The following is a 15073-nucleotide window of genomic DNA, read 5'->3' as shown; positions in this document are numbered from 1 at the left end:
TTTTTTTTGTAATCAGTAAGAGCATTGACTGCATTTAACCACTGGTGGCACAACACTGAGTGTATCTGGTAGACTGTTCCTTTATAAACAGTATATCAGGACATTCAGCTCATGCTCTAAACTGAGTATGGTGATTTGACAATAAGGGAAGCACCAAAAGGAACCCAGCCCGGATGAATACCACAAATCTGTAAAAAATGGTCAAAAGAATTACATAGCACAGTGGAAACCCATTATGTAAGAATCTAACAGAAATGTCACTGCTCTCTAACCTGATTGACTAATGGCAGCATCAATGTTTCTGCCCTCTCTTTGCTCACAAAATGATGAGAATCAAAAAGGAAGATTTTGTACAAACAATCAAGGCTATACTGTAGTAATAAGCAACTTTTTTCAGTGTCGTCCCCCTCAAAGCCAAAGTAAGCCTCATCTGCATCTGAAATAAACAACAAAAGGTACAGGAATAAGGCATTTATACTTAGCCAACTATCACTTTGTAATCTTCATATGATACAAGCAAAGAGAACGTTACATTAATAATGCATGTACAGTTAAAGCTAGTTTTTTTAATAGAATATATTGATTCAGATATTAGGGTAACAAATTATTTATGACATCTGTGTGAGAGATACAGCATGTTAGAAGTTTTGGGAGTTTACTTCCAGAATATTATCCAGCATATCAAGTTTCTTCCAACTGTAGTTGGAAAAAAAATTTTTAGCACTGAAGTGCAGAGATGGACTAAAACATGAAAGGACATCCTAAGGGCTTGGCAGACTGTAGACTGGCCAGGAAGAGATGGGTTTTATTCCATCCACAACCACACTCCCCATGCTGGGGCCATCCAGATACCTTAGTTTCTATCTCTTAAAACTTGTTTTGGGGTTACAGGAGAGTGCTGGAAATGTTTGACCAAAGTAAACATAAAGAGAAATACTTGACTTGTATGAGGGGCTTTGCAGTATGGGCAGGTGATTCTCTTCTGGCAGTTCCAGTAGTCTGGAAGCCCATCAAGAGTTGCCTTGTGAAGTGATGTGAAGCTGCTGCATTGCTTCACTTTGCCTCAAGCCTCCTGTCTGACAGTACCAGCAGTTGGAAAAGGCTTCTGTTTATGAGCAGGGCCGCTTCTGGTTCTTCCAACAGTGGCCTGAAGGTGCTCAAATAGGCCTCTGCACAAATACTGTGCATGTGGAGAAGTTTCTTCTAAGTAATAGAAGTGCTTCAGTGAAGCACCCCTTTGAACATTTTGAAACACTTAAAGCAGTTGGGTATTGATGGAATAGCTTATGCCTCATCAGCTTATTGGTACTGGGAGGACAAGCAAGCCATCACTGAAAGACTGTACATATGAGTTGGCTAAATACAAAATTTACTCAAGAATAGATAACATAAACCATCATTTCAGCAAAGTTCATTCATCAATAAATGTACAGTAATAACCATTTCTGACCATGTCATAGTTGTATCATAGAATTGTAGGACTGGACAGGGCCATTTAGAACAGGTTTTTAAAAACCCTAGGGTTCTGTGCTTCAGCAAAGGATCGCTACCTTGTCGTGGTGCTGGAGCTTGAGCACCTCAATGATGCCAAGAGCTAAACAGTGAAGGGCCACCCAAGATGGGAAGGTCATGACAGAGAGGTCAGACAAAATGCGATCCCTGGGGAAGGTAATGGCAACCCACCCCAGTATTCTTGCCGTGAAAACTAAATGGATCGGTACAACCAGAGATATGTCGGTATACCATGGGAAGATGAGACCCCCAGGTCGGAAGATGGTCAAAACGCTACCGGGGAGGAACAGAGAATGAGTTCAACTAGCCCCAGACGTGATGACGCAGCTAGCTCAAAGCCGAAAGGACGGCTAGCGGCCGACGGTGCTGGTGGTGAACGGCGAATCCGATGTTCTAAGGATCAACACACCATTGGAACCTGGAATGTAAGATCTATGAGCCAGGGCAAATTGGATGTGGTTATTGGTGAGATGTCAAGATTAAAGATGGACATTTTGGGTGTCAGGGAACTGAAATGGACTGGAATGGGCCACTTCACATCAAATGACCACCAGATCTACTACTGTGGACAAGAGGACCACAGAAGAAATGGAATAGCCTTCATAATTAATAGTAAAGTGGCTAAAGCAGTGCTTGGATACAATCCAAAAAACGATAGAATGATCTCAATTCAAATTCAGGGCAAGCCATCTAACATCACAGTGATCCAAATATACGCCCCAACCACAGATGCTGAAGAAGCTGAAGTAGAGCAGTTCTATGAGGATCTGCAGCACCTACTAGACAACACGCCTAAAAGAGATGTTATTTTCATCACGGGAGACTGGAATGCTAAGGTGGGCAGTCAAATGACACCTGGAATTACAGGTAAGCATGGCCTGGGAGAACAAAATGAAGCAGGACATGGGCTAATAGAATTTTGCCAAGACAACTCACTCTGCATAACAAACACTCTCTTCCAACAATCTAAGAGACGGCTTTATACACGGACTTCACCAGACGGACAACACCGAAATCAGATTGACTACATCCTTTGCCGCCAAAGGTGGCGGACATCTGTACAGTCGGTAAAAACAAGACCTGGAGCTGACTGTAGTTCAGATCATGAACTTCTTATTGCACAATTTAGGACCAGACTAAAGAGATTAGAGAAGACCCACAGATCAGCTAGATATGAGCTCACTAATATTCCTAGGGAATATGCAGTGGAGGTGAAGAATAGATTTAAGGGACTGGACGTAGTAGATAGGGTCCTGGAATAACTCTGGACAGAGGTTCGCAACATTGTTCAGGAGGCGGCAACAAAATACATCCCAAAGAAAGAGAAAACCAAGAATGCAAAATGGCTGTCTGCTGAGACACTAGAAGTAGCCCAAGAAAGAAGGAAAGCAAAAGGCAACAGCGATAGGGGGAGATATGCCCAATTAAATGCAAAATCCCAGAGGCTAGCCAGAAGAGATAAGGAATTATTTTTAAACAAGCAATGCGCGGAAGTGGAAGAAGACAATAGAATAGTAAGGACAAGAGACCTCTTCCAGAAAATTAGAAACAGCGGAGGTAAATTCCAGGCAAAAATGGGTATGATCAAAAACAAAGATGGCAAGGACCTAACAGAAGAAGAAGAGATCAAGAAAAGGTGGCAAGAATATACAGAAGACCTGTATAGGAAGGATAACAATATCGGGGATAGCTTTGATGGTGTGGTCAGTGAGCTAGAGCCAGACATCCTGAAGAGTGAGGTTGAGTGGGCCTTAAGAAGCATTGCTAATAACAAGGCAGCAGGAGACAACGGCATCCCAGCTGAACTGTTCAAAATCTTGCAAGATGATGCTGTCAAGGCAATGCATGCTATATGCCAGAAATTTGGAAAACACAAGAATGGCCATCAGACTGGAAAAAATCAACTTATATCCCCATACCAAAAAAGGGGAACACTAAAGAATGTTCAAACTATCGAACAGTGGCACTCATTTCACATGCCAGTAAGGTAATGCTCAAGATCCTGCAAGGTAGACTTCAGGAATTCATGGAGCGAGAATTGCCAGACGTACAAGCTGGGTTTAGAAAAGGCAGAGGAACTAGGGACCAAATTGCCAATATCCACTGGATAATGGAAAAAACCAGGGAGTTTCAGAAAAACATCTATTTCTGTTTTATTGACTATTCTAAAGCCTTTTTAGAACCATAACAAATTGTGGCAAGTTCTTAGTGGTATGGGGATACCAAGTCATCTTGTATGCCTCCTGAAGAATCTGTGTAACGACCAAGTAGCAACAGTAAGAACAGACCACGGAACAACAGACTGGTTTAAGATTGGGAAAGGAGTACAGCAGGGCTGTATACTCTCACCCTACCTATTCAACTTGTACACATCATGCGACATGCTGGGCTTGAGGAATCCAAGGCTGGAGTTAAAATCGCTGGAGGAAACATTAACAATCTCAGATATGCAGATGATACCATTTTGATGGCTGAAAGCGAAGAGGAACTGAGAAGCCTTATGATAAAGGTGAAAGAAGAAAGTGCAAAAGCTGGCTTGCAGCTAAACCTCCAAAAAACCAAGATTATGGCAACCAGCTTGATTGATAACTGGCAAATAGAGGGAGAAAATGTAGAAGCAGTGAAAGACTTTGTACTTCTAGGTGCGAAGATTACTGCAGACGCTGACTGCAGTCAGGAAATCAGAAGGTGCTTAATCCTTGGGAGAAAAGCAATGACAAATCTCGATAAAATAGTTAAGAGCAGAGACATCACACTGACAACAAAGATCCGCATAGTTAAAGCAATGGTGTTCCCCAATGTTGTACACAATGGTGTAACATATGGCTGTGAGAGCTGGACCATAAGGAAGGCTGAGAGAAGGAAGATCGATGCTTTTGAACTATGGTGTTGGAGGAAAATTCTGAGAGTGCCTTGGACTGCAAGAAGATCAAACCAGTCCGTACTCCAAGAAATAAAGCCAGACTGCTCACTGGAGGGAATGATATTAAAGGCAAAACTGAAATACTTTGGCCACATTATGAGAAGACAGGACACCCTGGAGAAGATGCTGATGCTAGGGAGAGTGGAAGGCAAAAGGAAGAGGGGCCGACCAAGGGCAAGATGGATGGATGATATTCTAGAGGTGACGGACTCGTCCCTGGGGGAGCTTAGGGTGTTGATGACCGACAGGAAGCTCTGGCGTGGGCTGGTCCATGAAGTCACGAAGAGTCGGAAGCGACTAAATGAATAAACAACAACAAAGGGTTCTGTGAGAAACTGGGGAAAAGATGCAGTCAGTTTTCTGTCACTAGAGCTTTACCCCTTGATTAGGGGTTCTGGATTTTTTTTTCCTTAACTAACAGGTTCCATGGCCTGAAAAGGCTTGAAGATGCCTGGTTTAGACTATCAAGTCCAATTTTCTGCTCAGTGAATGAATCCAAATTAAAGCATCCCAGAGAGACAGCTGTCCTGCTTCTTTCTGAATACCTCTAAGAATTGGGTACCACGTTCCATACTGCCTGTACCTCATTAAAGCTTCAAATGGAGATTGAGCCCTTTGATGGCAAGATGCCATTGTCAAAACCTTTTGGTCAAGAGATTTTAAAGCAATTGGAAACATTAGCCAACGATCATTTACACTGACTCTTGCAATTGGTTTACTATTTGTTATTACCAAATGTTTATAAGTTGATGTAGCATAACAAAACTGTTTCAGTTCTTATTGTTAACTGCTAGATTTGTTACTGAAAAACACTGAGTTTTAAAAGTATTGGAAACTGATTTCACCAAAATATTAACAGAACAAAAGCTTTGAAAAACTCTACAAGAAAGGACATAGTCAATCAAATCTGGTCCCTATTTGTTAATAATAGTGCTATTAAAAATAATATTAAAGGTTGTTAAAACTTGTATTAATAACAATACTTTTCCTAGCAAATTGCCCTCGTTTGTATAAATGTCATTTTGGGTAGAAATATTGAATATTTGAAATGTCTGTTTTTCTCCTCAAGATCACGTATGTGTTTATTAATTAATTTTAAATGTGGGACTTGTTTTCTCTTCCTTTTCTTCTTAATTTGATACTGTTCTCATTATTACTGGGTTTTTTTAATTTTGCAAAGATAATGCAAAAAATGAAATTACAAATCTTATCCTCCCTCAATGAAGACATGACACAGGCTCAGATAAAGTTAAACAAACCTAGTTTAATATGGATGACCCCTATAATTCATTCTCTTGATGGTGAACTACCGGAAGTTGGGACTCTGAGCTGACAAAGCCTGGGATTTCATTTCCTATAAACTAATGGAAATAAGCTAAGAAGAACATTATAAATATGAATTATTACATTATTAGTGCATTATAACGTATTTTATTAAATTGTTTTTTTCTTCTTTATTTTGAATTAGAATTTTTACCTGTTTTGGATGTATTGATCTGATTCAGAAGGTCAGCAAAAGGTTTCACTAAATGACCAGCAAAAAGGCTGAACAGCCCTTTTAGCTCACCAGCAATACAATCTGCTAGTCGGTAGAAAGTTAACTGCCTATCCTTTGGGGCACTTTCAGTTTTGGCCCAATCAAAGAGCTGAAACAAAGAGAGGAAAGTATTTTTTGTTTTGCATGAAAACTGAAACAAAAAACCTGTTGAGATAGAAGCATGTTCAAATGCCTACCTTGAAAAAGAGGGGTCGGAAGGACATTTCAGAAAGCTTCATAACCATGCTGATTAAGCATGTACTAATTTGAGCTTCTATTGTGCCAACCTTCTCAAAATTGTCCTAGAATAAAACAGGTGTTATCAAAACATTTGCAGCAATGTTTACAGTATTCAGTTGTAAGTTGTGTTTTTACTACACTTAAGTAAGAACAATTTTGATTTTTTTAATGTTTACGATAATCATTCAGTAACTATACTACACAGGATTGTGGGCATAATGCTACCCAGAATCGAGCTTTTTAAACTCCCTTATAATGAGATTAGTTCAAAAAGAAACATCACTTGAAAAGAGGAATATGTTTGTGCTATTCCCAAAAGATCTCATATACCCCACCTGAGAGTGTTCAGCTCTGAAGTCCAAAGCCTTCATGAAAAATGTTGTTAACTCAGACTGATGGGAAGAGAGCTGATCTTTTTCCAGAGTTACAATGTGCTCCTTCAAAATATCCATAATAGTACCTAGATCATACTAGAAGAGCAAACAAAGACACAAGTTCAAATTAATATCTATGGGGTTTCAAATTATTAAATAAAGCTGTCCAGATTGCTTGAGTTTTCCTTCAAGAAACTTGGTAGTATTTTTCTTTAGGAAAACCAGGATAGTGTAAAATTTGAGAACCACAAGGAGCCGTTGCCCTGCTCTTCTTCCTCCTTACCCAAGGGAAGAAACTAAGTGCCAAACCTAAGACCATGCTAGAGCACAGGTTACCCAAGTCAAGGAAGCACATGGAATTACACTTCCTTGTGAATGAAGCATGATGCCATGCACTTTCTGAACCCCATTATTAACTGGGGTAATATACTGGCTATGTATGCATGTATGTATGTTATATCAATATACCAAGAGATGTGTTGAAGAACTGAAGTGCATCTAACCTTATGAGCATTTGCAATTTCACCATAGCACTTGGCAATTGCTGGCAGAAGAACTCTTGATGGAAGTTTTGTTGCCAAAGTAATTTTCAGAGATGCCACACGTAGATTAATGTGGGATGAAGGTCCCATTTCAACAGCAATTCTGTCCAAGTGGACCACCTAGGAGGCAGCCAATGTACAAGTCTAATTATTTCACAGACGTTTCACACATTGGGCTGCTTGACTAATACTTGCTCATTGCCAAAGTAGGTTTACTGACCTGTAGCAAAACATCCAGCAGATATGGGCTGAGGAAGCGTGGCAAGGTTTCCACAACTTTCAGTAGAGCGGTCACTGTACTAAGCAAATAAATTTCATTGGCAACCAGCTCCTTTTTGTGTTTCAGTATATTTAGCAATGCCGGCATAAGCCTATGAGAAAAGATACGCAAGATTAACTTGCCCATATTCAAACAGACCTCCCAGTAAAATAAGGATCTCTACTCAGATATATTTCACTAAACGTTGTTTTAAAGAAGACTGAAGACAAACAATTCAAGCTCTTCTGAAAACAGAAATCTTCAATGCACTTTCACTTAAGAAATACATCTCAAAGTTTCTTAAGCTAAATAGAGGGCTGTGGAGTGGTTAAATGCGTAGCTAATTCAAAACTCATTTTATCCATCACTACTTTCTTGAGTGACTGTAATCAGGAAAAGTGCTTAATTTTTCATTTTTCTGTGGAAAGTTTCCCACCCACTATCCCTGATTATACAAATTATTCTATGCATATTATTAAAGCTTTTCTTTGCAAGGAAGAACGATCAGTTATGTGTCACAGAAAATTAAGAATCATTTGCACAGAGGGAAGTACATCAAAAATGTTCCAATGCCAACTGATATTTCCCCCTTCAAAATTTCCTGCAAAACTTACATCACTACCTATAAAAGAAGAAGAACCACCTTTCAGGGCTGCTTGACTGGTATTCAAACACACTGTAATACAAGGCATATTTTGAACAAATCTCAAGGGACAGTGCAAACTTGATTTCTTGATTCCTAATTATGCTGGAAGAGTACCTTGGAAGCTGAGGTATAGCCAATGCTTTCAGCACACAGGTGACCTCAGCAGCGCACAGCAAAGCGCTGCCTATGACGTTTCTTTCTTCCTTCCCATCCGAAGAAATCACCTCAATGGCCGCTTTTAGCACAGCTACAAACAGCTCATGTTTCTCTGTGCCAAAACACTTGCAGAGCAACTTCAAGCTGTACAAGGCCGTCTGCGTGTTAATTGCCGGCTCCTCGGCTTCCCTCCCCTGATGCTGCACAACAGTGAGGAGGTCGGGAACCAATTCTAGTAGCAGTTCCACCTGAAAGGACAAAATGAGGCCCAACAGTTCACAGGAAAGTTTCAGTGCTGAACATCCAAACCCAGATCTTGCTGTCCAAAACAAACATACTGCAGAAGATTTCCTGAGGTAAATCCAGGGATAGATTCCTTATTTAAGTAGTATACTTAAAGCCAAGACTGAACTTTTTCTGTTGCAGTTGCTATGCCAAGTGACATAGAGGGCTATTATGAGGCAACACATATTTCTTATGGCAATAGAGACAATGAGAAAGATTGCTTACTTGTGTTTGCTTCCATCGTGTCTGCTGTTGCAGTTTATTGTTGAGGAGATCCATTGCTTTACGTCTCACTGAGGGCAACTGATTGACCATCAGGCCCCTCAGGACAGGAATAAAGGTTTCTGTTGGAATTAAGGAATTGATCTAGAAAGGAAACACAGGAACAATTAAAAGAAAAAAAATAGATTCCTATCAGAGAATGCTTAGACAGGAAAATCACCCCAACAATTCTTCTCTGTCTCTACCCCATTCCAGCCTTGAGCATCCTACTGACAAGACTCCTGAATTTTGGGGAAGCTCAAGAAAATCTCAGGATGCAAAACCAATGTCAGCCCAACAAGATAGAGCAGACTAAGAAACCAATGCCATATAGGTCAGGACTACTGTTATCGTAACAGCTATAGGAACAGAATCTTGCAAGTGTGAATGTTTATTTTTGTGTGAATTAGAAGGGACCTGTCTGAGACAGTCAACTTAGTTCTTGGAATGGACTCAAGCCCCACTTATCTGACTGTTACCTTGGTCCTCCTCCTGTCCCTCAAGGCCACTCCCTATGCCCTCTACAGCTAGGTTAAAAATAGGAAGGGAACAGTATAAGCAGAGAGAGCTTTCTTTACTCAGTGTGCCTCACATTCCAGGCCTTTTCTCAGGTCTTGACTAAGGAAGGTGGAAACTCTTTGTTCCTCCTTCCCCCTGCCTTCACTCCATTGCCTGATAAATTAATTTAGACAATCCAGAGTTGAAAGGAGTTGTTTAGGCCACCAAATCTAATCACTGGCTATCTAGCTTCTGCTTGAACAGATTCAGTGAAGGGGAGCTCATAGTAGTTGGTTCCTCTATTGAACTACTCTTACCATTAGGAAGCTTTCCCTAACTGGACCTTATCATCCTATAGTTTGAGGTCTTTATTTCATCACCAGCACTCTGGCACAATAGAGGACAGGTCATGCTGCTCCTTTGACGAACCTCCCACCTTTCAGGTACGTGAAAGTGCTATTGTATTTTCACTAAGTCTTCTCTTTTCAAGGCTAAGCCCTTCTATGAGCTTGTTCCAGTTTTTCCAAATCTTTCAATCTTCTCTAATTTTTACACATTGTTTTTAATCTGTATTGTATTCTCTATCCATATAAACTGCGGAGATAACTGTAAATTGTTATCACTGGAATTAGATTTGCTGGGCAAATCTGCTGTAACAGATAATTCAAGATACCTTAAGCAATTAAGATTTTTGCTTGAATTACCTGGTGGTTTAGAATTAATAAAGCCATTCTTATGTCAACATCACAAAGCCCAAGATGTCATCTTACTGGCTGTAAGAGCATCAGCAGTGAGATCAATACTTACTTTATCCAGTAGTTCATAAGATTTGTTGAGCAAAGCCTTCCAGAATTTGGCTGTCAAAGTGTTGGCATTTTTTTCTATTGATTGCGCCACAGCATTTATATAGCAAAGAACTTTTTCCAACAACCTGCACAAACAACTATAGTGAATGACTGACTACTTCAAGTCCACGCTAACTTTTCATTAGAATAAAAGTCAAAGAATCCAAAAATGAAACCATTTATCCACAAGAAGCAGGCCATATGGGCATGCCATTAGATTCAACTTTGTTATCATTACTGTGATCATCAAAGCAGAATCCCACACTGTCCTTGAAATCTGCCCCAACATTAAGTTGACAGAAGATGCTCCATCAGCAGGAAATGTTAGCTGAATACCTACATTATTTTATCCTGACATATTCTTAAAGCGAATCTACTATTTTCAGTGGATACTCTAAATAAATCAGACAGGATTCCACCACATCAAAGAGCAGTCCCCGCATTAATTTTACACTTCTATCTCTTGAAGCCCTGCAAAAAAGTATAACTTCATGCTCAAAGAACAGCCTGATTTGTTTTGAAGCTGTCCTTGCCCTGTTTCAGGTTTTCTTATGTGTGACCTCTGCCTATTTTGTAAGTTGTTCAGATCTACCACCTCCTCCTGAATTAGTATCATATGCCTTAACAGGCTGTAGTTTCAGGCCCTTTAATATATATGTATTTTAATAGATAATCTCCCCATACAGCTTAATTCTATTCTTGTTTAACATTTTCAACAAAAAGCAAACGTACTTCTGTTCAAACTCCTTTAACTTCTCAGAATCTTCACATTCAACTACCTAGTGGATAAAGGAAGAAAAACCACTTACACAGTCCATGTCATGTTAATGGAAATTAAATTCTCATGTATGAATGTTATTATGAGGTGCTCTAACATTTCCTTAACAATATTAAGCAGATAAAACCTTCATGGCTGCAATTTTGTCTGGAATTCAGCTTTACACTAAAGAAATTGGTGGCATTCAGGATCCTGAAAAACCCATATATACCCACCAAGCTGTTCCCTTTCAGGGTAAGTAATGTTAAAGCACAGCACCGAGCAAGAGAAATTAAATGAGAGAAAAAGAAAAGGAAATTTAACTGAATTGAGTTTACATCATCATCATTCACTGTATTTCTCCACCCTTTTCAATCCTGGCAACCATCCTTGCTTCTACTATGTCCATACACTGATTCATACATGGCCTTTAGTTCTTTAAACTTTTCACCCTTTTCATTTTTCAGGATCTTATCATGCTGCCATCAGCATAACATACAGAACTGAGCGAGACTGGCTAATGGTTTGACTCGGTTCCCTATGTTCTTAACCAGTGAAAACACAGCCTTGAAAAGGTCTCTTTTGCATAATAGAATTCCAATGTAAATGTCAGAATTCCTCAACAGTAATCAGAGCTGGAAGCAAACGCTCAAGGAACTCACCTTTATGAGTTCTCATTAATAAAATATTTTTTTTAAAGGTTAAAGGGACAGCACAAGAGTTCCAACAAGTAGTTTTGCTTTCAAATGTGCACCTGAATATTGTTTCCACAATGTCTACTATTCTTATAATCAGAACCACTTTTACAGCAAAGACCAATCAAATCTGTCCTAATGGGGCATTACATCAATTTTTCTGGGTTGTGGCAGGTGGGGCAGTGGTTCAGAGCAGACGGGGCTAGGTCTCTGAAGGTCTCCCTTAAGCACAGAAGGCATTTTTGAATGTGTTTAAATATATTTATCCTGTTTATTGATAAGCTAGCACTAATCACAAAAGATCAAACCTAAAAACAAACCTCCTTTTGTTATGCTGTGGCAGTTGTGTACAACATGTACATGGATAGAATGCTCAACTGCCAGCCACAATATATATATAAATCTTGCCTCTGACTTGTTCCAAGACTAGAAATAGAAATCCACTGTGGTTTGTCTTATTTCGTCCCTTGGCTTCTCTTGCCAAGATACTTAGTCAATGAGTATTTTTATAGTCACTTTTTGTGAGATGGGCAGCTATATAAATGTGAGGGATGGATGTGCAGACTTTACAGCAAAATAAAATGTAATATTATTTTACTTTGCACACAGTGTCAAGCATGTTTCTAGTTATACCAACCAGCACTACACTGAAGCCAGAAGTGAAAAGGAAAGAAGCTTCTGCAAGTTGCACGGGTCCATGGAAATTACAGATCCTCAACTGGTAATGGGACTCTATCAATCCTGGGCAAAGATGAATTCTACTCACTTTTTTCACAAAATGGTGTGAAGCCAGAAGCTGTGACATGAAAGAGACTGCCAGGAATTTCAAATGCCTCAACTGTTTGCCAGAATGAGATTCCACATCAAAGAGTTCAGTTTCTTGACTGTATGACTGCACCATGTGCAGCCTTGATTTCTTTTGTCCAGGGTCATCTGTAAAAATAGACCCAAAAGCCACGTAAGTCTTTTTAAATAAACAAATAAATAAATAAATAAATACTTATTCTGCATGTGTATTTTCTGGGTTTCTTTGTGGAGTTTTTGGGGGGGAGGAAGATGGATGGGGAGGCAGAGTCAGGTTTTCAAAGGAAGCAAGGCCTGTGGCATATTGCAGGTAACAAAAACTCCCCTTTATCATCAATGTTCTCTTTTTTATTTATTTATTTATTTTTCAAATTTCTATCACCGCCCATCTCTCCTGAAAAGGGGACTCTGGGCGGTTTACTTTTACTCTATCTACCTACCTACCTACCTACCTATTGGATTTTTATCACTGCCCATCTCCCCCTCCCCCGAAGGGACTCTGGGTGGTTTACAATAAAAACAAGGTAAAATTCAAGATGATTATAAATACAAATTACAATAAAAATGAAAATACAGTAAAATCTAGATGACTAAAAGTTCTCTCTCAGGCTGTGAGAATAAGGGCCATTCCAGGATCATCCTAGGGTGCCAGTCATCCTCAGGAGTGGCCACTCCTCTTCCCGCTCCAGGCCTGCTGGCAAAACCAGTTTTTAATTTTTTACGGAAGTCCAGGAGTGAGGGGGCCTGTCTCACCTCCGAGGGAAGGATATTCCAGAGGGCAGGAGCTACTGCAGAGAAGGCTCGCTTCCTGGATCCTGCCAGATGGAATTCTCTTACAGACAGGGTCTGTAGCATGCCCTCTCTGCATGACTGGGTGGGACGGGTCGATGGGGATGAGATGGTTCCTCAAGTAACCTGGCCCCATGCCATCTAGGGCTTTAAAGGTGATAACCAACACCTTGAATTGGACCTGGAAGCAGACTGGGACCCAGTGCAGCTCACAAAGCAGAGGTGTTATATGTGCTGACCTTGGGGCACATATTAAAAGATTGTAATTTACAGTGGTCTTTCTCGTTTGCAAATTAATGCAAGATGCAAAGCTACCCACTACTTCACAAACCACCACATTAACCACACATTATAGCTTAATGGGTTGAGTAAACCCAGTAAACTAATGAACATATTGCTCATTAAACAATCATGTATTGGTGAACCCAATCAATAGGAGTCATGTTTTCAATTTTGCCCCCAAAGGAATGTCTGGTTGTTTACTCCTTTTAAGAGGGAAAAAAAAAAATCAAAACTGGCATTTACTGCATTTACTCACACCTACAGCATAAAGAGGTTTAGCATGTTGTATAAATCGGGCCATTCCTTAAGTAACACATCGACTTTTGCTCTAACTTTGGACAGAGTGAGTGGGTAGACTTGGGCAGCATCATTTTCAGCATCATGAAAGGTCAAGCTATTCATTTATCATTACTGCCAGAACGGACAGAGATGTTTATGGGATCTTCTTCTCCATATGCCCAGATAACTGCCTCGGTTTGGGGAACTCTGAATAGGTGAGGTGCCATTTGCTGCTCTGCCTCAGGCAGCAAATTTCTTGGGCCAACTCTGGAGAAAACAGTCCTAAGCCTGATTATGAACTTCCTAAACAAAGACTCTTTCAGCTGGGATTCAACCCCATCTGTTCGTTGAGTGGCTGACCACAAGTTTCTTTGTTGGCAATTACCTTCTTTATTCTCTGGCAGATTTGTTAAATAGTTGAGTAGTTTCATTAAACTTTGCAACTGTTCAATTACGTTAAATTCACAACATACAGAAATCCAGAATTCGGTATCGGTTTCCAAAACAATATCCTGTGTAAGTAGCAGGAAAACAATATTGTAAATGAAGAAAACAATATTGTAAAAAATGCCATATATTAAGCATTATATTGCAGTGTTCTGCACAGCAAAATAACCATACATTTTTAAAGAAAAACTACTCTTCAAAATTCTTTACTTACTTTCTCCCCATTGGCTACTGCAGTCACAGATTTTGTCACATGCTGTTCAAACAACAGTACTAAAAGAATCCACAGAAATCGCTCCACCCCCAAAGTACTTGTAAGTTGCTCTAGAACTGGGAGACGCCGATGCTCCGGCACATGGGGCAAGGCATCCACAAAAACCCGGATTATTTTAATCGCAACTCCTTCCATGTTCCCCGCAGTTCCCGAAGACCCACCATCTTCCTCGGCCTACAAAGGAAATTTTCAAAGAATGAAGTGGTTGTACTACAAACAAAGCCTAAGCAAAGGAAAAACAGACGAGACTGTTCAAATGAACCAAAAAAGAAAGAACAAAAAAACAAGGTTATAACTAAAGCCTGAACTAAACAATCTGAGCTTGTAAGAAGAACCTGAGAATAGATATGTAATTAGTGGAACTGGGTTTGCACGGCAAAGCCATTCTGTAAATGTCTGAAAGGCAGGTTTGAGCTAACACTGGAAAGGACTGTTATTGTCTTGTAAATCCAGCAATGATACAATTTAAGAAAAAATGACTATTGACTAAATGACTATTGTTCTACAGTAAAGGAAACTCCTGTTTTAATTAATACACACACACACACACACAATGTCTCTCTCTCTCTCTCTCTCTGTGTGTATATACGTACACACACACACACACATGTATGTATGTATATATATGAAGGATTAAGCCAAAGCTTTTAGAATCCAAACTGCAAGCA

At 39.8% G+C, this 15073-nt stretch overlaps 1 protein-coding gene across 1 annotated transcript in view; it reads right to left on the bottom strand.

Moving 5' to 3' along the window:
• The window catches only part of HEATR1 (HEAT repeat containing 1), a 50809-nt gene that overhangs the window by 2048 nt on the left and 33688 nt on the right, over nt 1-15073 (bottom strand). The window contains exons 30-42 of the mRNA XM_063306418.1: nt 14346-14579; nt 14070-14196; nt 12297-12463; nt 10811-10857; nt 10041-10164; nt 8700-8840; nt 8148-8437; nt 7349-7499; nt 7090-7248; nt 6548-6682; nt 6170-6274; nt 5913-6081; nt 273-436 (exon numbers count right to left, since the gene is read on the bottom strand). Coding sequence (XP_063162488.1) covers nt 273-436; nt 5913-6081; nt 6170-6274; nt 6548-6682; nt 7090-7248; nt 7349-7499; nt 8148-8437; nt 8700-8840; nt 10041-10164; nt 10811-10857; nt 12297-12463; nt 14070-14196; nt 14346-14579 — 2013 coding nt within the window. The remainder of the gene's footprint in view (nt 1-272; nt 437-5912; nt 6082-6169; nt 6275-6547; nt 6683-7089; nt 7249-7348; nt 7500-8147; nt 8438-8699; nt 8841-10040; nt 10165-10810; nt 10858-12296; nt 12464-14069; nt 14197-14345; nt 14580-15073) is intronic.

This window comes from Candoia aspera, chromosome 1, assembly GCF_035149785.1.
Source record: "Candoia aspera isolate rCanAsp1 chromosome 1, rCanAsp1.hap2, whole genome shotgun sequence".
NCBI lineage: Eukaryota > Metazoa > Chordata > Lepidosauria > Squamata > Boidae > Candoia > Candoia aspera.
Note: the sequence above shows the minus strand (reverse complement) of the source record. Positions and strands in the feature narration are given on the sequence as shown.